This window comes from Heterodontus francisci, chromosome 18 (genome assembly GCF_036365525.1).
Source record: "Heterodontus francisci isolate sHetFra1 chromosome 18, sHetFra1.hap1, whole genome shotgun sequence".
Classification (NCBI taxonomy): Eukaryota; Metazoa; Chordata; class Chondrichthyes; order Heterodontiformes; family Heterodontidae; genus Heterodontus; species Heterodontus francisci.
The window spans coordinates 10405297-10426636 of record NC_090388.1 but is presented as its reverse complement, the minus strand read 5'-3'; the positions used below and the strand labels follow the sequence as shown (position 1 = coordinate 10426636).

The 21340-nt window shown below is 46.4% G+C and overlaps 2 protein-coding genes across 4 annotated transcripts in view; both read right to left on the bottom strand.

Moving 5' to 3' along the window:
* The window catches only part of pwp1 (PWP1 homolog, endonuclein), a 62526-nt gene extending 47137 nt beyond the window's left edge, over window positions 1-15389 (bottom strand). Inside the window, exons 1-7 of one of the 2 annotated variants that reach the window (XM_068050223.1) lie at window positions 15111-15389; window positions 13335-13393; window positions 12982-13154; window positions 10165-10250; window positions 9884-9980; window positions 8803-8913; window positions 1677-1804 (exon numbers count right to left, since the gene is read on the bottom strand). In XM_068050223.1, coding sequence (XP_067906324.1) covers window positions 1677-1804; window positions 8803-8913; window positions 9884-9980; window positions 10165-10250; window positions 12982-13154; window positions 13335-13393; window positions 15111-15176 — 720 coding nt within the window. In that variant the 5' untranslated portion in view covers window positions 15177-15389. Of the gene's footprint in view, window positions 1-1676; window positions 1805-8802; window positions 8914-9883; window positions 9981-10164; window positions 10251-12981; window positions 13155-13334; window positions 13394-14285; window positions 14499-15110 lie in introns of those variants that run through there. The other variant, XM_068050224.1, reaches the window with a different exon arrangement.
* Window positions 15390-19254: 3865 nt separating this feature from the next.
* Window positions 19255-21340, bottom strand: part of btbd11b (BTB (POZ) domain containing 11b) — a 132922-nt gene continuing 130836 nt past the window's right edge. For both annotated transcript variants that reach the window (XM_068050221.1, XM_068050222.1), the window contains exon 17: window positions 19255-20582. In XM_068050221.1, the coding sequence (XP_067906322.1) occupies window positions 20373-20582 (210 nt within the window). In that variant the 3' untranslated portion in view covers window positions 19255-20372. The remainder of the gene's footprint in view (window positions 20583-21340) is intronic.

Sequence of the window (21340 nt, the reverse complement as noted above, 5' to 3'; positions counted from 1 at the left end):
TTTATGTGGCACCTTACCGAATGCCTTATGGAAATCTAAATACACTACATCTACCAGTTCCCTCTTATTAACTCTGTTATATCCTCAAAGAACTCCAACAAATTTGTCAAACATGATTTCCCTTTCACAAAACCATGGTGACTCCATTTGATTGCATTAAGCTTTTCTAAATGTCCTGCTATTTCTTCCTTAATAATGGACTCTAGCATTTTCCCAATGACCGATGTTAGGCTGACTGGCCTATAGTTTCCTGCTTTTTGTCTCCCTCCCTTCTTGAACAGGGGAGTCACATTAGCAGTTTTCCAATCTGCTGGGACCCTCCAGGAATCCAGTGAGTTCTGGAATATTTCGACCAATGCCTCCACTATCTCTGCAGTGACTTCCTTTAAAACCCTTGGATGTAGGCCATCAGGTCCTGGCGACTTGTCTGCCTTTAGTCCCATTAGTTTGTCAAATACTTTGTCCCACGTGATAGAGACAGTTACAAGATCTTTCCTCCCATTCGCTCTTTGCTTATCTAATATCTGTGGGATGTTTAGTGTCCTCCACCGTGAAGACCGATGCAAAATATTGGTTTGTTATCTGCCATTTCCCTATTCCCCGTTATCAATTTTCCAGTCGCATCCTCCAAGGGTCCCATGCTCACTTTAGCTACTCTTTATATACCCGTAGAAGCTCTTGCTGTTTGTTTTTATGTTTCTTGCCAATTTAATTTCATAATCAATTTTCTCCCTCTATTAGCTTTTTAGTCATCTGCTGCTGGTTCCTAAATATTTTCCAATCCTCTGGCCTACCACTACTTTTTGCCACTTTGTATGCCTTAGCTTTTGATTGGATACTCTCCTTGACCACCCTTGTTAACCACGGGTGATTCATCCTTCTCATCGAGTCCTTCGTTTTGAACGGGATAAATTTTTGCTGAGCTTTATGAAATATCTGCTTAAATGTCTGCCACTGCTCATCCACTGACCTTCCCTTTAGTCTATTTTCCCAGCCCGCTTTAGACAACTCTTTCTTCATACCTCTAACTGCCCTTGTTTAAGTTGAGGACACTGGTTTGAGACCAGAGTTGCTCACCCTCAAACTGAATTTGAAGTTCTACCATGTTGTGATTGCTACTCCCTAGAGGATCCTTAACTGCGATGTCTCTTATTAATCCTACCTCATTACACATTACTAGATTTAAAATAGCCTGTTCACTGGTAGGTTCTGCAATGTATTGCTCTAAGTAACAATCCCTGATGCACTCTACAAATTCGTCTTCCATGTTACCTCTGATAATCTGATTTGTCCAGTCAATATGCAGATTAACATCACCCATGACAATTGTAGCGACCATCTCTACACGCCTCCGTTATTTCCCAATTTATACTTTGTCTTAGTGAGGCAATTCTTCGGGGGCCTATAGACGACTCCCACCCGTGACTTCCTCCCCTTGCTATTCCTTATTTCCACCCAAACTGATTCCACATCATGACCCCCTCTCACCATCGTTTATATGGTGTCACGAAACTTCACGATTAACAAACATGGTGAGGTTTGAGCTGGCTGCCTGTGAACTCAGACTGTCGGGCAGGCTTTGGCTATAAGTCAGCCAGCCAGCATTAACAAGCAGCAACAGGGAGCAAATACTCACGTGAGCTTCCTGAAGCACGTGAACTATGTGGGCTCAATACCTTTGTGGCTTTCTTCTTTTTCTTTGCTTTCTTGCGCCCCAGGCTGAAGACTGGCTCCAGGCAATCAACCACATCCAGATTCCACACATCAATAACAGGAGTCATGTTACCCACTGCAGCGTAATTCCCTACAAGGAGGAAAATCTGGTTAGAGGCTGGAGGACGAAAGGGATACAGCACTATTGAAACATCTCGTCAGGAAGTGAACGGGGAATGGGACAGATAGGACCATTGAAACATCTTGTCAAGGGGTGGAGGGGGAAACCGGACATAGCATCTTCAGAACAAGCTTTAAAAATCAGGCAGAAACAAAACACCAAAGGAACAGAAAAAGTCTAAAGCTGTTTTTAAAGTTATCATAAAGAAGCACAATGCGCAGAAGTTTGAGTTGAAAGGATCAAGAAAAACAAAACAAAACTAAAAGATAAACAAATAGAGCTGAGACAGTGCAGATTGATTGTGATCCTACTTAGTATGTAGAAATACATATACAAAGAAAGGCTTATTGGGGCGGTTTTCATTTAATAAGTGATCACACAGAATTTGGCCCATCGTGTCTGCACCGGTTCTTCGAAAGAACAATTTACCTAGTGCCATTCCCCTACTCTCTCCCAGTAGTCTTGCACATTCTTCCTTTTCAGATAACAATCCAAGTCCCTCTTGAATTGAACCTGCCTCCACCACACACTCAGGTTGTGCATTCCAGACCCCAACCACTCGCTGCGTGAAAAAGTTTCCCTTCATGTCTCCATTGCTTCTTTTGCCAATTATCTTAAATCTGTGCCCTCTTGTTCTCAATCCTTCCACCAATGGCAACAGTTTCTCTCTATCTACACTGTCCAGACCCCTCATGATTTTGAATACCTCTCTCAAATCACCTCTCAATCTTCTCTTCAAAGAAAACAGTCCTAATGTTTCCAATCGATCCACGCAACTGAAGCTTCTCATCTCTGGAACCATTCTCGTTAATCTGCTCTGTACCCTCTCTAACGCCTTCACATCTTTCCTAAAGTGCAGTGCCCAGAACTGGATACAATACTCCAGTTGAGGCCAAACCAGTGTTTAACATAACTTGTCAGCATGTTCCTGCCCCACAGAACTTATTTCTTCCTATCTTGACTCTATCTTTTCTCCTCTGGTCCAGGCTTTTCCCACCTACATCCGTGACTCTTCTGACACCCTACATCATTTTGACAATTTCCAGTTTCCTGGCCCCAACCGCCTCCTCTTCACTATGGACGTCCAATCTCTCTACACCTCCATCCCCGACCAGGACAGTTTGAGGGCTCTCCACTTTTTCCTTCAGCAGAAGCCCAACCAGTCCCCATCCACCACCACCACCCTCCTCCTCCGCCTGGCTGAACTTGTTCTCACATTGAACAACTTCTCCTTCAACTCCACTCACTTCCATCAAGTAAAAGGTGTTGCTATGGGTACCCACATGGGCCCTAGTTATGCCTGTCTTTTTGTGGGATATGTCGAACATTCTTTGTTCCAGTCCTACTCAGGCTCCCTCCCCCAACTCTTTTTCCGGTATATTGATGACTGTATCGGTGCAGTTTCCTGCTCCCGCCCTGAACTGGAAAACTTTATCAACTTTGCTTCTAATTTCCACCTTTCGCTCACCTTTACATGGTCCATCTACGACACTTCCCTCCCTTTCCTGGACTTCTCTGTCTCTATTTCTGGGGATGGACTATCTACTAATATTCATTATAAGCCCACCAACTCCCACAGCTACCTCGACTACACTTCTTCACACCCTACCTCCCGTAAGGACTCCATTCTATTCTCCCAGTTTCTCCGTCTCCGACGCATCTGCTCTGATGATGCTACCTTCCGTGACAGCGCTTCTGATATGTCTTCCTTTTTCCTCAACTGAGGATTCCCCCCCACTGTAGTTGACAGGGCCCTCAATCGCGTCCGGCCCATTTCCCGCACCTCTGCCTTCACCCCTTCCCCTCCCTCCCAGAACCGCGACAGGGTTTCCCTTGTCCTCACTTTCCATCCCATCAGTCTCCATATCCAAAGGATCATCCTCCGCCATCTCCAGCATGATGCCACTACCAAAGGCATCTTCCCCTCCCTTCCCGTCAGCATTCCGAAGGGATTGTTCCCTCTACGACACCCTGGTCCACTCCTCCAATACCCCCACCACTTCGTCCCCTTTCCACGGCACCTTCCACTGCAATTGCAGGTGGTGTAATACCTGCCCATTTACCTGTTCTCTCCTCACTATCCAAGGCCTCAAACATTCCTTTCAGGTGAAGCAGCGATTTACTTGTACTTCTTTCAATGTAGTATACTGTATTCGCTGCTCACAATGTGGTCCCTACATGTGGGGAGAGCAAACGCAGACTGGGTGACCGCTTTGTGGAATACCTCTGCTCAGTCCGAAAGCATGACCCCGAGCTTCCGGTTACTGGCCATTTCAACACACCCCCTTGCTCTCACGCTCACATCTCTGTCCTGGGACTGCTGTAGTGTTCCAGTGAACATCGACGCAAGCTCGAGGAACAGCATCTCACTTACCTGTTAGGCATGCTACAGCCTGTCGGACTGAACATCGAGTTCACTAATTTCAGAGCATGATGGGCCCCCATTTTACTTTTATTTTTAGTTACTTTTTCTCTTTTTGTGTTTATTTTATTTTAGTTTGTTCAGTTTGTTTCTATCCACTATTTTTTTTTCCATGTTTGTATTTGTGGCTGTTCAGTTTTCAGTCCATTAACACCCTATCTGTACTAATGCTTTGTCTTTCAGCACACCATTAACATATTATTTGCCTTTGCTCCATTACCTTCTGGTTAGCTATTCTGTGACCTTGTCCCATCAACACCTTCGCTTTTATTATCTCTTGCCCCACCCCCCCGCTTTACTTGCTTAAAATCTTTTACATTTCTTATATCTGCCAGTTCTGAAGGGTCACTGACCTGAAACGTTAACTCTGCTTCTCTCACCACAGATGCTGCCAGACCTGAGTATTTCCAGCATTTCTTGTTTTTATTTCAGATTTCCAGCATCCATAGTATTTTGCTTTTAATTTAACATAACTTCCTTGCTTTTGTACTCTATGCCCCTATTAATGAAGGCTATGATGCTTTATGCTGTATTAACTGCTCTCTCAACCTGTCCTGCCACCTTGATTGATTTATGCACATATACACCCAGGTTCCTCGACTTCTTCACCCCCTTTGGGTTGCACCCTTTATTTTATATTGCTTCTCCACAGTGATTTGATGAATTATGAAGGGATAGGACAGAGTAAATAGAAATAGATTATTTCCATGATTAAAGAGTCTGGAATGTGGAAATAAGATTAAGTATAAGATTTAGGAGAGCAGCAGTCTTTCGTAACACCAGGGCCTCAGAGGCTGTGGAATTCACTGCTGGAGTTAGTGGATGAAGCAGAGGCTATGTAACATTGAAGGCTAAGTTAGCAATGATGCTGAAGGAAAGGGGATGAAGGGATCTGGGAACAGGTTTGGGGGCGGGTACTTGGGTGTAGGATACTACTCCAGTGGCAGATAAACACCACACGGACTGAATGGGTTGAGTGGCCTATTTTCAGTGTTGTAATTTCTACGCAAGATAAATAAAAGCAGGAAAATAAAGGCAACGCTGAACCCGAGAATATTTCCACTGGTATGCGCAGAATTAGCGTCAGAGTCCAGAAACATTTGCACTGGCACAAGCACAGGTTTTGTGGGCTGGGTTTTGAGGAGTGTCCCCTAACAGTTCATCAAAGCCTAACATCCATCAGGTACATGTGCAAAGTTAGTATACAATGACCGCAATGAATAGCCACACAGAAAAAAAAAATGGGCGTTGCAGCTACCCACAGAATGGTAAAATAAATGAGCTTGTGCACATTATACAGACCGGTGGACACAGGCTCTCCCCGCACGGACACATCACAAGGTCAGGTATGACACCAGTCCGCCTGAAAGTACCAATCTTTATGATAAATGTGCTGCAGCTATCCCACCTCCAAGCATAAATGCGGGAAATCCTGTGAATCTGTTCACGGACACATCAGAACTGCTTCAAGGTGACAGAACCTTAATATCAGAGTCAGACTATTTAGGAGAGCAGTTAGAAGTTCACACAAGGGGTTCTAGAAGTGTGGAACACTCTCCCACAAAAAGCAGTCGGTACTGGGGCTTAAATCAATAAGTTTAAATCAGAGATTGATAGATTTATGACAGCCAAGGGTATTAAGGGATTAGGAACCAAGGTACATGGATGAAGTTAAGAGCAGTCATGATTAAGCTGAATGAGGGGCTGATGGTCTCCTATCCAGTGCAACTGCACAATCCCAAACTGGTCAAGTGACTATGTGACATTTCAGTAATGTTTCTGACATGAAGGAAAATGTCTTAAAACAATTTTCGTTAAGTAGGAAAATAAAAAAAAGTGAACACTGGGCAAAAGGGTGACAGGAGGGTAGGGAACAGAGGCATGACCAAATATTCTGGAGATTAGTAAAAGCAAGGGCTCGGTGGTGAGGTGGAGGGAACTGGTGACAGGAACATTGTGACTGAATGAGCAGCCAATGGTGAAGGGAGGTGAGTGAGCAGATACCCAGAATTAGAGAGGAGTTAGATTTAGATGTAGGTGAGCACTTTGGTGATAGTGATCACAATTTGGTTAGGTTTACCTTAGCGATGGGCAGGGACAGGTATATACCGCAGGGCAAGAATTATAGCTGGGGGAAAGGAAATGATGATGCGATTAGGCAAGATTTAGGATGCGTGGGATGGGGAAGGAAACTGCAGGGGATGGGCACAATCGAAATGTGCAGCTTATTCAAGGAGCAGCTACTGCATGTCCTTGATAAGTATGTACCCGTCAGGCAGGGAGGAAGTTGTCGAGCGAGGGAGCCGTGGTTTACTGAAGAAGTTGAAGCGCTTGTCAAGAGGAAGAAGGTGGCTTATGTTAGGATGAGACGTGAAGGCTCAGTTAGGGCGCTTGAGAATTACAAGCTAGCCAGGAAGGATCTAAAGGGAGAGCAAGGAGAGGACACGAGAAGTCATTGGCGGATTGGATCAAGGAAAACCCCAAGGCTTTCTATAGGTATATCAGGTATAAAAGAATGACTAGAGTTAGATTAGGGCCAATCAAGGATAGTAGTGGGAAGTTGTGTGGAATCAGAGGAGATAGGGGAAGCATTAAATGAATATTTTTCGTCAGTATTTACAGTAGAGAAAGAAAATGTTGTCGAGAATACTGAGATTCAGACTACTAGGCTAGATGGGATTGCGGTTCACAAGGAGGAGGTGTTAGCAATTTTGGAAAGTGCGAAAATAGATAAGCCCCCTGGGCCAGATGGGATTTATCCTAGGATTCTCTGGGAAGCCAGGGAGGAGATTGCAGAGCCTTTGTCCTTGATCTTTATGTCGTCATTGTCGACAGGAATAGTGCCGGAAGACTGGAGGATAGCAAATGTTGTCCCCTTGTTCAAGAAGGGGAGTAGAGACAGCCCTGGTAATTATAGACCTGTGAGCCTTACTTCGGTTGTGGGTAAAATGTTGGAAAAGGTTATAAGAGACAGGATTTATCATCATCTTGAAAGGAATAAGTTCATTAGCGATAGTCAGCACGGTTTTGTGAAGGGTAGGTCGTGCCTCACAAACCTTATTGAGTTTTTCGAGAAGGTGACCAAACAGGTGGATGAGGGTAAAGCAGTGGATGTGGTGTATATGGATTTCAGTAAGGCGTTTGATAAGGTTCCCCACGGTAGGCTATTGCAGAAAATACGGAAGTATGGGGTTGAAGGTGATTTAGTGCTTTGGATCAGAAATTGGCGAGCTGAAAGAAGACAGAGGGTGGTGGTTGATGGCAAATGTTCATCCTGGAATTTAGTTACTAGTGGTGTACCGCAAGGATCTGTTTTGGGGCCACTGCTGTTTGTCATTTTTATAAATGACCTGGAAGAGGGTGTAGAAGGGTGGGTTAGTAAATTTGCGGATGACACGAAGGTTGGTGGAGTTGTGGATAGTGCCGAAGGATGTTGTAGGGTACAGAGGGACATAGATAGGCTGCAGAGCTGGGCTGAGAGATGACAAATGGAGTTTAATGCGGAAAAGTGTGAAGTGATTCACTTTGGAAGGAGTAACAGGAATGCAGAGTACTGGGCTAATGGGAAGATTCTTGGTAGTGTAGATGAACAGAGAGATCTTGGTGTCCAGGTACATAAATCCCTGAAAGTTGCTACCCAGGTTAATAGGGCTGTTAAGAAGGCATATGGTGTGTTAGCTTTTATTAGTAGGGGGATCGAGTTTCGGAGCCACGAGGTCATGCTGCAGCTGTACAAAACTCTGGTGAGACCGCACCTGGAGTATTGCGTGCAGTTCTGGTCACCGCATTATAGGAAGGATGTGGAAGCTTTGGAAAGGGTGCAGAGGAGATTTACTAGGATGTTGCCTGGTATGGAGGGAAGGTCTTACGAGGAAAGGCTGAGGGACTTGAGGTTGTTTTCGTCGGAGAGGAGGAGGAGGAGAGGTGACTTAATAGAGACATATAAGATAATCAGAGGGTTAGATAGGGTGGATAGTGAGAGTCTTTTTCCTCGGATGGTGATGGCAAACACGAGGGGACATAGATTTAAGTTGAGGGGTGATAAATATAGGACAGATGTCAGAGGTAGTTTCTTTACTCAGAGAGTAGTAGGGGCATGGAACGCCCTGCCTGCAACAGTAGTAGACTCGCCAACTTTAAGGGCATTTAAGTGGTCATTGGATAGACATATGGATGAAAATGGAATAGTGTAGGTCAGATGGTTCCACAGGTCGGCGCAACATCGAGGGCCGAAGGGTCTGTACTGCGCTGTAATGTTCTAAAAAAAAAAAGTTGAAGGTGAGGGCGAGGACAGCAGGAGATCACGAAGGTGGGGTGCAACTTTAATTAGCTGAAGTGGCTGGGGTTTCTCCAACACACTTGTAGAGTCTCGGAGTGGGCACCAGCTCTGGGAGACGACGTTCCAAATAACCTTCACTACCAACAGAGCTACTGCCTGGGTTTTGACGAGCACCAGCTGACTGGAAAATTCCAATACAGTTGGTGTAAACCAACAGGAAGACCATTAGATAAAAATGCCCTTGAACAAAGTTCTACCCCAACCTACCTGTTGGTTTTTCTGGGTTTGGATCAAAGTTGAGCCACTCGACACACAGTGGATAAGCAGGAAGCAGCACGTCGTGATGTACATAGAGAGACTGCTCCTCCTGGTTATGGACTGCAAGAGACAATTCATTGTGTGCATGTTAAGCAATGAACAACATCTTCCATGAACAAGGAGTCTGCCAAACCAGCTAACACTACACGTTCCTTAATCTACATCACAGTTCACCACAATATGCTAGCCAGAGCTTTGCACTCTGCCCCATCGCACTTCCATCCTCCCAAACAAATTTCCATCAAAATATCTGGCATAGGACAATAACCAACAGCACCGCACAACAGGAACTAGTAGAGCTCAGCACACATGCAGTCGAATGAAAAGAAAAAGACTAGTATTTATAAAGCGCTTTCATGACCACCAGACACCTCAAAGCATTTCACAGGCAATGAAGTACTTTTGAGGTGCAGTTGCTGTTGCAATGTAGGAAACGTGGCTGCAAGTTCCCACAAACAGCAATGTGATAATGACTGGATAATTTTTTTTTTTGTAAATGATGTTCATTGAGGGATACATATTGGCCAGGACACTGGGAAGAACTCCCCAGCTCTTCTTTGAAATAATGTCAAGGGATCTTTTATGTCCACTTCAGAGGGCAGACAGGCCCTTAGTTTAACATGTCATCCAAGAGGCAGCACCTCTGGCTAGTGCAGCACTCCCTCAGTACTGCACTAGAGTGTCAGCCTAGATTTTTATGCTCAAGTCTCTGGAGTGGGACTTGAACCCACAACTTTCTGAGTCAAAGGCGAGAATGCTACTCACTGAGCCACAGCAGATACTAAATGCATGTGAATCCTAATGATTGGAAAGAGCTGACCCAACATTCTCAATCAGTGGACAGACCTGCGACATCAGAGATTTAAAACGCACGCTTGAGAAGTACTCAGACCAGCAATAAATATCAACTTTTTTTCCAGGTGATTTCACCCTCTTTAATAATCAGCCTAGACCTGGAGCTTCTCCCAAGACACAAGAACTTCCAGCAGTATAATCCAATATTTAAATGGGGATTTACTGGCAATCTCACCATATATCTCCAGACTGCAGCAATCCTTGTCTGCTTTCCCCACAACTACCAGATTATCAGTGGACTTGATTTTGAAATCTTCATCTTCATACTGGTCCTACAACATAAATTGCTAGTTTAAGTTTCAAGTTACAGCAGCATGAGCATTGCAACAAACAACAAATGTACACATTCATCAATCACTAAAAGACATTTCTGGAAACAATGTCACTAAGAAAAAGAATCAGAGGAGGAGATAGGTGGTTGAGAATAATTCAGTGAAGCGTCATGCTCCAACTTACTGTATTTTTAAGCGTGACGTATGGGTCATCTTCATTGCTAGCATAGACTGTAAGCCCTCCCAAACTATCACCAAGATTCACGCCACCTACACAGAAAGGTAAAGTTATCAAAAGTTCTATAAAATAAGGAGACACAAAGTTAATTGGTTCTGGGAATGTGCGCTGCTCATACACAATTCATTAAATGACAGCTAACTCCAGAACAAGGCAAACAGTACCACACAAGTGGAGTATTTTGCTTATTTCACTGATCCAACGGTATTAAATCTGCAAATCTGTTGGTCATTTCCATCAAAACAGTGGTTGAATATACGGTTTGGACTGTGGTTGAAGCAGATAGGGATCCGTGTTGACAGAAATGGTCAGATTCTCCATGGAACACACGCTTCTATGCTGTGAATCCTGGCACTCTCTGCAAAGTTAATGCCTCATTTTATAGTAAGGGGAAGAGTAGATGGCATTTCAGAGTCTTCCTGGGACAGGTTTGGGAGCAAGGGAAGACATTTACAAAACTCTCCCTCAGGAGATTATGCAAGTCAGGTCCATTTTTTGACGCCTCCCAACTCCAGGCACATCTTTCCTGGAACTCCACGTTTGAATCCCTGATCATTTTCTGCCCCTGCCACAGTACCGAAACAGCGCTCAAAGCCACACATGACATAATTTGTGACTGTGTCAAAGATAAACTATCCCTTCTCGCCCTGTCTTCAACCTTTGACATGAGTGACCATGCCTTCCTCCTGTAATACCCCTCCATCATCATCCAGCTGCCCCCCGCCCGCTCCTCCCACCCGCTCCACTGTATTATCAGACTGCTTGTCAGCCATCCAGTACTCGGTGAGCAAAAATGTCCTCCAACTAAATATTGAGAAGGCTGCAACTACAGGCCAGTCAGCTGACTTTCAGCGGTGGGAAAGCTGTGAAAGACGATAATCTGGGCAAAATTAATAGTCATTTGGACAAGCGTGGATTTGTGAAAAGAATATTGTGTTTAACTAACTTGATTGAAATGTTTTGGTGAGGTAACAGAGAGGGCTGATGAAGGTAATGCAGTTGATGTGGTATACTTGGACTTCCAAAAGGTGTTTGACAAAGTGTCACAAAATTGACTTGCTAGCAAAGTCTAAGTCCATGGAATAAAAGGGACAGTAGCAACATGAATGCAAAGTTGGCTGGGTGACTAGAAAGAGTAGTGGTAAGCAGTTGTTTTTTGACTGGAGAAAGGTATACAATGGGGTTCCCCAGGGGATCGTATTAGGACCACTGCTTTCATTGATATTAATGAACGAGACTTGGGTGTACAGGATACAATTTCAAAGTTTGGACAAAATTTGAAAGTATAGTGAACTGTGAGGAGGATAATGATAAAATTCAAGACGACGTAGACATACTAGTGGAATGCGCAGACACGGTGGCAGATGAAATTTCATGCAGAGTAGTGTGAAGTAATTCATTTTGGTAGGAAGATGAGGAGAGGCAGGTGCACGAACAGAAAGACCTGGGGTATATGTGCACAAATCGTTGAAGGGGGCAGGGCTGTTTGAGAAAGTGGTTAAAAAGGCACATGGGTTCCTGGACTTTATAAATAGTGGCATAGAATACAAAAGCAAGGAAGTTATGATGATCCTTTATAAAATGCTCGTTCGGCCTCAACTGACCTATTGTGTCCAATTCTGGGCACCACACTTTTAGAACGATATGAAGGCTTTTGCAAGGGTGAAGTAAACACTTGTGAGATTGATCCCAGGGATGAGGGATGGTAGAATCTGGAACTGTTCTCCTTAGAGAAGGTTGTGAGGAGATTTGATAGAGTTGTTCAAAATCATGAGGGTCTGGACAGAGGGAGGAAGAAACTGTTCCCATTGGCGGGTGGATCAAGAACCCAAGGACACCAATTTAAGGTTATTAACAAAAGAAGCAATGGCGACATGAGGGAAAATTTTATGACGCAGCCAGTGTTTACGATCTGGAATGCACTGCCTGAGTGTGGTGGGGGCAGATTCAATCATGGTTTTCAAAAGAGAATTGGATGTGTATCTGGATAAAATTTGCAGGGCTGTTGAGAAAGTGCAGGAGAGTGGGACTAGCAAAGTTACAGAGAGCCGGCGGAACATGGCCGCCTTCTGTGCTGTAACTGTTCTATGATTCTCTGGCCAAAGCCAGATTGTTTGTTTCTAGCCACCGAATCCATCCCTCTCTTTGGCAATTGCCTGAGTCTGAACCAGAAAATAGATAAGATGTGACACAAGGGATTATTATACAAGATCAGAGCACATGGGATTGAGGTAATATATTAGCACGGATTGAGGATTGGTTAATGGATAGAAAATAGAGAGTAGGAACAAACAGGTTGGCTGGGGTGAGAGAAAGTAATGGTTTTAATGAAGACTAGGGCATCAAAAGTGGAGGAGAGGGTGTGATTCAGCAGATCAGTAGCTGCAGAGATAACGCGGTGAACAGAGGGCCAAAGACTAGGCAGTTAGGATTTTCAAAGTGCAGTTATGTGTAAAAAGCTTTCCCCTTATCCTGTTCCTGATGGTCTGAATGTTCTAGCAGAGAAATGGGTCATTCAACGATCTCATACCTATTGTTAATGTCCCTTATACTCAAAGAAAAAAGTTAACACAGCAAGATGAAAGCATCGACAACCCTACAGTAAAACTCTTTCCAACAAAGACTGCGTGATTTTATGAACAATGGAATGTTGTGACTGGAACGATTCAGGAGTTGATGTGATAAATGGTGCCATTATGGTTAGAGCAGCCGACACAGCAATTGCTGATAATATATCCTGAACCATCCTTGGGCGACACTCACCTTCCTCCTCATCATATCTATCGAGGTCATATTCTGCTAGGCTATCGTCATCCCGCTCCGCTTCTCCTCGCTCCTCCAGGGTCCTGGAATCACGAGAGATGGGATTGTCTGTTCCATCCATCAGCTCCTCCTCGTTCCTTTCCACCTCCTGTTCATCCCCCTGCTCCTGATCACTAGAAACAAACCCATGGTGTTTAGTGCATTTATCAGCAGAAGACCTTTCACATTCTCCCGCTTATCATTGCTTGGTCGTCACAGCCAAAAGGCTGGCAGCAAAGTGCCAACATTCTTCATAGCTTCTTTAATAAAGAAAATTTTTGTGCAGCAGCTGAAGGGGAAGGAGTGAAACTTACTCAAATTCTTCTTTTGCATCAAAGATTAATTGTTGAAACTCCTCCTTACTCAGTATCACCTAGAAACGAAAATTTAGGGCAGTTACCACCAATGTAAAAGGCACTTTCCCTGTCAATACAACTCTGGAGCACACGGACAATCAGAGAGTTTCCCTGCGGACTGATACTGACCAGCAAACTGGGACAAGGTATTTGCTGAACAATTTAAACCAGCAATTCTCAGGTGCCGGTGCCAGGACTGACAGCTCCACATATTCCTGAGATAGGCTGACACATTCACTGGGAATTTTCATGGGGCTGCTCCTGTTACGACTCTGGAAGTTCAGCACAAATCGCTCGCTCGCATAACCCAAGGATACACCCGATAACAGTGGATATTTCGACTATCATTTTTGAGCAGTCTCGGAGTTGAAACATTCACCTACTGATAGCACATTCCAGATCATCAGGGGCAGTGATGCTGCTAGAATCGGCATCCCCTAAGGAGCTGGACATCCTCCACAGTATCAATGGATGGTGGGCTCTGCTTTCTGAGAGACTCTATGGGCGGCATGGCTGCGTTTTGAGGGTGTAATAATCTATACCCCAAATATCCTTTAAACAGCCAGCATGTTCCTAAGCTTTACACTAACTGGGTAGTTTGAATCTACCTGTAAGTGCTTATGTTGGAACAAAAAAACTTTCATTCATACAGCGCCCTTGATGACCACCAGACATCTCAAAATGCTTTTGAAGCATCGTCACAGTTGTAATGTAGGAAATGTAGCAGCCACTCTGCACACAGCAAGCCCCCCATAAACAGCAAAATGCTAAAGACTAGATCATCTGTTTTTGTGATGTCGATGGAGAGATACATATTGACCAGGACACCAGGGATAACTCCCCAGCTCTTCTCCCAAATAGTGCCATGGGATCTTTTACATCCACCCGAACAAGCAGATGCAGCCTTACATTAACGTTCCATCGGTAACACGGCAACTCCGGCAGTGCGGCGCTCCCTCGGCACCGGCCCCCCGGCAGTGCGGGGCTCCCTCGGCACCGCGGGGCTCCCTCAGCACCGGCCCCCCGGCAGTGCGGGGCTCCCTCAGCACCGGCCCCCCGGCAGTGCGGGGCTCCCTCAGCACCGGCCCCCCGGCAGTGCGGGGCTCCCTCAGCACCGCGGGGCTCCCTCAGCACCGGCCCCCCGGCAGTGCGGGGCTCCCTCAGCACCGGCCCCCCGGCAGTGCGGGGCTCCCTCAGCACCGGCCCCCCGGCAGTGCGGGGCTCCCTCAGCACCGGCCCCCCGGCAGTGCGGGGCTCCCTCAGCACCGGCCCCCCGGCAGTGCGGGGCTCCCTCAGCACCGGCCCCCCGGCAGTGCGGGGCTCCCTCAGCACCGGCCCCCCGGCAGTGCGGGGCTCCCTCAGCACCGGCCCCCCGGCAGTGCGGGGCTCCCTCAGCACCGGCCCCCCGGCAGTGCGGGGCTCCCTCAGCACCGGCCCCCCGGCAGTGCGGGGCTCCCTCAGCACCGGCCCCCCGGCAGTGCGGGGCCTCCCTCAGCACCGGCCCCCCGGCAGTGCGGGGCCTCCCTCAGCACCGGCCCCCCGGCAGTGCGGGCCTCCCTCAGCACCGGCCCCCCGGCAGTGCGGGGCCTCCCTCAGCACCGGCCCCCCGGCAGTGCGGGGCCTCCCTCAGCACCGGCCCCCCGGCAGTGCGGGGCTCCCTCAGCACCGGCCCCCCGGCAGTGCGGGGCTCCCTCAGCACCGACCCTCCGGCCCAGCCCACCCGCGCCCTCTGACCTTCTCCGGGGTTTCCTGGGCCACTCCTCGGGGGACCCAGCTGACACAGGTTATCGCACTGCTCATGGCGCTGACAGACGATGACGGAGCTGCCGCTTTGCTCGATACTTCCGCGCTGCGGGAAGGAGAAATAACCCGTAAACCACGGAGGGAATTTGCCCGAGCCGCAGTCCTGCCGCTCCTCTGCTCCTGATTCCCGTGAGATCCTGACAACCGGCACCGATTGAAGTGGCCGCCCACCACCAACACGCGCGGCTTCCTGCCCGTCACATCCGGTCACGCCCCCGCCCCCATCTCCTCCCCTCGTGCCGTCCTCCTCCTGGCTCCGCCCCCGTGTAATCCTGGCTCCGCCCCGCTGTTGCCCCGCCCCTAGCACCGCCCCCATGATTAGACTGTCGAAAGTGAAGAATCGGAAAGCACTTGCATTCATATAGCGCCTTTCATTCCCTCAGTATGTATCAAAGCCTTTTACAGCCAATGAAATGCTTGTAAACCATCGTCACTGTTGTAATGCAGGAAACGCGGCAGCCAGCCTGTGCACTGCAAGATCCCACAAACAGCAATGAGGCTATATGTAGATAGACTGTTTTCGTGACATATCCGGATACCAGGTCCTGCCATCCTGCTATACTAATTCTGTCCAGGTACCGGCTGTCCGTTCTTGCATTTAATGCCCGGTGGCAGATTTGGAGTCTGGTTTGTGGAGTGCGTCAAGGTGTCTCTCTCTGCGCCCTGTCAACCTATTCCTCCTATTTTGGTTTCCTTTACCTGCAGTTTCACAGCTAAACAAACATTGGGCTTTTTCTCAGTTGCTCTGTGAACAATTGTGACTTTTAATGGAAGATGTCATCACTGTCAGTGGCAGGGAAACTATTAGAGAGGATTCTTCGGGACAGGATTTACTCCCATTTGGAAACAAACGAACTTATTAGCGAGAGACAGCATGGTTTTGTGAAGGGGAGGTCGTGTCTTACTAATTTGATTGAGTTTTTTGAGGAAGTGATGAAGATGATTGATGAGGGAAGGGCGGTGGATGTTGTCTATATGGACTTCAGTAAAGCCTCTGACAAGGTCCCGCATGGCAGACTGGTACAAAAGATGAAGTCACACGGGATCAGAGGTGAGCTGGCAAGATGGATACAGAACTGGCTCAGTTACAGAAGACAGAGGGTAACAGTGGATGGGTGTTTTTCTGAATGGAGGGATGTGACTAGTGGTGTTCTGCAGGGATCAGTTCTGGGACCTTTGCTGTTTGTAGTATATATAAATGATTTGGAGGAAAATGTAGCTGGTCTGATTAGTAAGTTTGCGGATGACACAAAGGTTTGTGGAGTTGCGGATAATGATGAGGATTGTCAGAGGATACAGCAGGATATAGATCGGTTGGAGACTTGGGCGGAGAAATGGCAGATGGAGTTTAATCCGGACAAATGTGAGGTAATGCATTTTGGAAGGTCTAATGCAGGTGGGAGGTATACAGTAAATGGCAGAACCCTTAGGAGTATTGACAGGCAGAGAGATCTGGGCGTACAGGTCCACAGGTCACTGAAAGTGGCAACGCAGGTGGATAAGGTAGTCAAGAAGGCATACGGCATGCTTGCCTTCATCGGTTGGGACATAGAGTATAAAAATTGGCAAGTCATGTTGCAGCTGTACAGAACCTTTGTTAGGCCACACTTAGAATATTGCGTGCAATTCTGGTCGCCACACTACCAGAAGGATGTGGAGGCTTTGGAGAGGGTACAGAGGAGGTTTACCAGGATGTTGCCTGGTCTGGAGGGCATTAGCTACGAGGAGAGGTTGGATAAACTCGGATTGTTTTCACTGGAACGACAGAGGTGGTGGGGCGACATGATAGAGGTTTACAAAGTTATGAGCGGCATGGACAGAGTGGATAGTCAGAAGCTTTTTCCCAGGGTAGAAGAGTCAGTTACTCGGGGACATAGGTTTAAGGTGTGAGGGGCAAAGTTTAGAGGGGATGTGCGAGGCAAGTTTTTTTACACAGAGGGTGGTGAGTGCCTGGAACTTGCTGCCAGGGGAGGTCGGGAAGCAGATACAATAGCGACGTTTGAGAGACATCTTGACAAATACATGAATAGGAAGGGAATAGAGGGATATGGGCCCCGGAAGTGCAGAAGGTTTTAGTTTAGGCAGGCATCAAGATCGGCGCAGGCTTGGAGGGCTGAATGGCCTGTTCCTGTGCTGTACTGTTCTTTGTTCACTGACATGGACAGACAGTGCAATCCAAGCTCAGTCTATGTCAATCCCACTTAAAGGAAGCAAGATTCTGCAAAAGATCACAGCTCCATCATTAATCTCATCCTTGTTTACAAATCCCTTCACGGCCTTACCCCTCCCTACATCTGTAACCTGCTCCAGCCCTGCAACCCTCCGCAATCTCTGTGCTCTTCCAATTCTGGCCTCATGTGCATCCCCAATTATCACTCCACCATCGACAGCCAGTTTACATTCAGCTGCCTGGGCCCCAGCCTCTGGAATTCACTCCCTAAACCTCTCCACCCCTCTCTCCTCCTTTAAGACGCTCCTTAAAATCAACCATTTTGACCAAGCTTTTGGCCACCTGTCCTAGATCTCAGGTGCCTGAGTTTCAAATGTTGTTTGTTGATGTTTCTGTGATGTTTTATTATGTTAATGCTGATATATAAATACAAGTCATCGTTGTTCATTAACTGATCGTTTTACAATGATGTATGGGAATGGACTCAAGCTGATTCCCAGGAGATAACAGTGACCACCCCCCCCCCCGCAACCCCGGGTGAAATTGAGCAGCTGTTCACGCTCACAGACCAACATTACTGAACTGAAACAAGAAGATCCATGAGCGGGTCAGATTACAGGGAGCAGGTTTCAGAATGAAATAGCAGCATTCTGATCAAAGTCTATCAACACACAAGCTATTAATCCCTCCCCATATGTGCACCTGAGAGGGCAAATGGGGCCTCGATTTAACCTCTCATCCAAAAGATGGCACCTCCAGCAGTGCAGCACTCCCTCAGAACTGCACTATAGTGTCAGCCTAGCTTTTGTGCTCAAGTCTCTGGAGTGGGATTTGAACCCACAATCTTCTGACTCAATGCTACCCATTGAGCCACAGCTGAAAGAACCAAAGAATCCATCCTCAGCTGCTACATTGTCTGCAGTAATAGCAGACGATTGTGCCCAAAATTATGTAACTATTCTTCAATTTGTGTATTTTTCCATGGAACGAGCGGATGAAAGTGGGGCTTAATCGACACACTTGGACCCCTTGTGATAAAATGATCGGTATAAAATAAAACCAGGTGTGGCGTGAATATAATACATGCCATAAACTCACCTCTCATTGCAACTGGGTTCAGTAGCACTCGGCAATTTACACTCAGCACCTACACTTCTCAGATGAAGAAACCCATCTTCATTCAAATGTTTTAAGAGCATATGTCATTTCCATTGAGAATTCTGGTCTTCTCACCTGATTGTAGATACTTCCCATATGATGAGTATAGGACATTTACATTCAGCTTCATTTCCCATAGACAGTTAAACAGTCACTTCAAGTCTGAATGCTGAATGCAAAAAATTGCTGATGGTGACTATAGCTAAAGCTGAAAATTGACATGAAAGTGGGAAATCAGCCAGGGTTCCTGCTCCTGATCACTGTCCAGTGATTCCAAGGTTAGAGAGACGGGAAACATTTTTAAAATTCTTTTTATGGGATGTGGGTGTTGCTGGCAAGGCTAGTTTTTGTTGCCCATCCCTAATTGCCCTTGACAACTGAGTGTCTTGCTCAGCCATTTCAGAGGGCATTTAAGAGTCAACCACATTGCTGTGGGTCTGGAATCACATGTAGACCAGACCAGGTAAGGACAGCAGAATTCCTTCCCTAAAGGACATTAGTGAAATAGATGGGTTTTTACGAGAATTGATGATAGTTTCATGGCACCATTACTGACAGGGAGAGGGGCCTGATCACTGCCCAGTGGCACATGCTCTGTGCGGGGGAGTCCCATATGGTTGCAGAGCCACTCTCCCTCCCAGTGCATCTCTCCCTGGGGTGGGTTTACCCATTCCATTCAGTCCAGTGACTTGCACATTATTCACAACGCTTTTAGCTGAAACTTAACAAGCATTTTTAAACCAACTTTTATAAAAAAAACGTTCACTTGGCTAATCAATATTACAAGCTATAATTTAAATCTATCAAAATATTCTCACTTCCTTGACATTGCTGTTTGCTGCAGTGTGAACAGAGTTCAAATAAATAACTGTCGAGCTGAGATTGAGCTGCTGTCTTGGTTTGTAACATCAGAGCTCAGACTGAAATCACACAAACCTTGCATGAAGCTGAATGTTGATATAAGTCACTGTGGCTATGAGACGCCTGTTCTTTGGTTGTTCTTTACAACTGTCCACTTTCAAACTCTTGCAGTCTGAACACAGCTAAAACATTTTAGTAATATCACAAATTGTTATATAAGGAATATTAAAGAAATATATTGATATATTTTATTATACAGTTCCTGGATCAGAAGCTTTCCCTAATTTCACACCGTTAGCGGATCCGTAACTGGGCTCCAGCTTCTAGTTTTCCAAAATGTATCGAGTCCAGTTAAAGCAGAGGGACTTCTTCACTCTACGATTGAACAGATGAAATAACCCATGTAAACTGATAAATCCACAAGGATAAGTTCAACAGCTCAGCTCCTGGGAGTTCCGAGTCAGAAGCTGGGAATGAGAACGGGGCTGAGCTGGGCAGGTGCATGTTCTGGGTCCCGGGGAAACACTTTGTTCACTGAATCGTCAGCCCTCTCTTATAAACAACCAAACGCACAGAACCTCTGAGACTGTCAGACATCTCCTGACTTGCCCTGAGCACCATCCCGCTCGGTGTTCCTCACCGGGGCTCTAGCCTCAGTGAATATCAAACAGGTAAGATCCCAGATGCTGCTCATGAAGACAAGACACAGCTCCACCCAGGCACAGTCCAGTTTCCCCACTCCAGCACCAAACTGCATTCAGGAATTGTTTTGCACTGAGCTGATTATATTTGCTTTAGGTGGCCGTGAGTCTAAAGGAGCTTGGTGGGACTTCGAGAAACACTTGTAAACAAGATTGTACCAGTTAAAAAGCAGTGCAGAGAGGGCTGGAATGGAACCTGTCACTACTGGGTCACTCATTGCCACCCTTCTTATCCAAATGTAGTTCTTTTTCATAAGACGCAAAGCTTAACCCATTTCTGAAACAAGTCAGTTCATATCTGGATCACACGATGGATCCCTTTGAGGTTGATAGACGTATTGACCGGATCCTTGTTGCCAGTACAGTCTCTAAATCGTGCAATATATCTTGTCCCTGTGATTCCTCAGTGGAGGAATACAGTAATTGTTTAAAAGCTTCATTCTCCATTAGAGAGACCATATTCTTCAGAAAGTATCCTTCACAGAATGCAGAGAGATGAGAGGCTCCAACAAACTGCAGGGAGGCAAATAAAGTAGTCAACAGCTCAGTGATTACAGCACAGAGCTCTGTCCGTGCAACCTACCAACACATCTCCGACTTCCTTTTCCCCTACAAAGGCCCTGAATCTATAGTTGCTTCCTGAATCTGTGCCCATCTTTCCCACAAATCTCTCTCCAAACAGGTTTCTGCCCCTGCCATAGCACTGAAACAGCTCTTACCAAAGTCACAAATAACATCCTAGATAATTGTGACCATGGTAAACAATCCTCCTCATCCTTCTCGACCTGTCTGCAGCCTTTGACATGGTTGACCACTCCATCCTCCTCCAAAGCCTCACCACTATGGTCCAGCTCAGTGGGACTAGACTCACCTGGTTCCATTCTTATCCATCCAATCGTAGCCAGAGAATTTCCTGCAATGGCTTCTTCTCCTGCAGCGATGATCTCCAGGGATCTATTCTCGGCCCCTTTTTATTTGCTGCCTCTTGTCGACACCATCCAAAAACACAGCACCAGTTTCCACATGTACACTGACAACACCCAGATCTACCTCACCGCCACCTCTCTCAATCCCTCCACTGACTCTGATTTGTCACGCTGTTTGTTTGACATCCAGTAATGGATATTCAGAAATTTCATCCAATTTAACATTGGGAAGACTGAAGCCATTGTCCTCAGTTTCCTAACCGAACTCAGTTCCCTAGCCCCTCGACATTGACTCCATCCCTCTTGCCAGCAACTGGCTGAGGCTGAACCAGACCGTTCGCAACC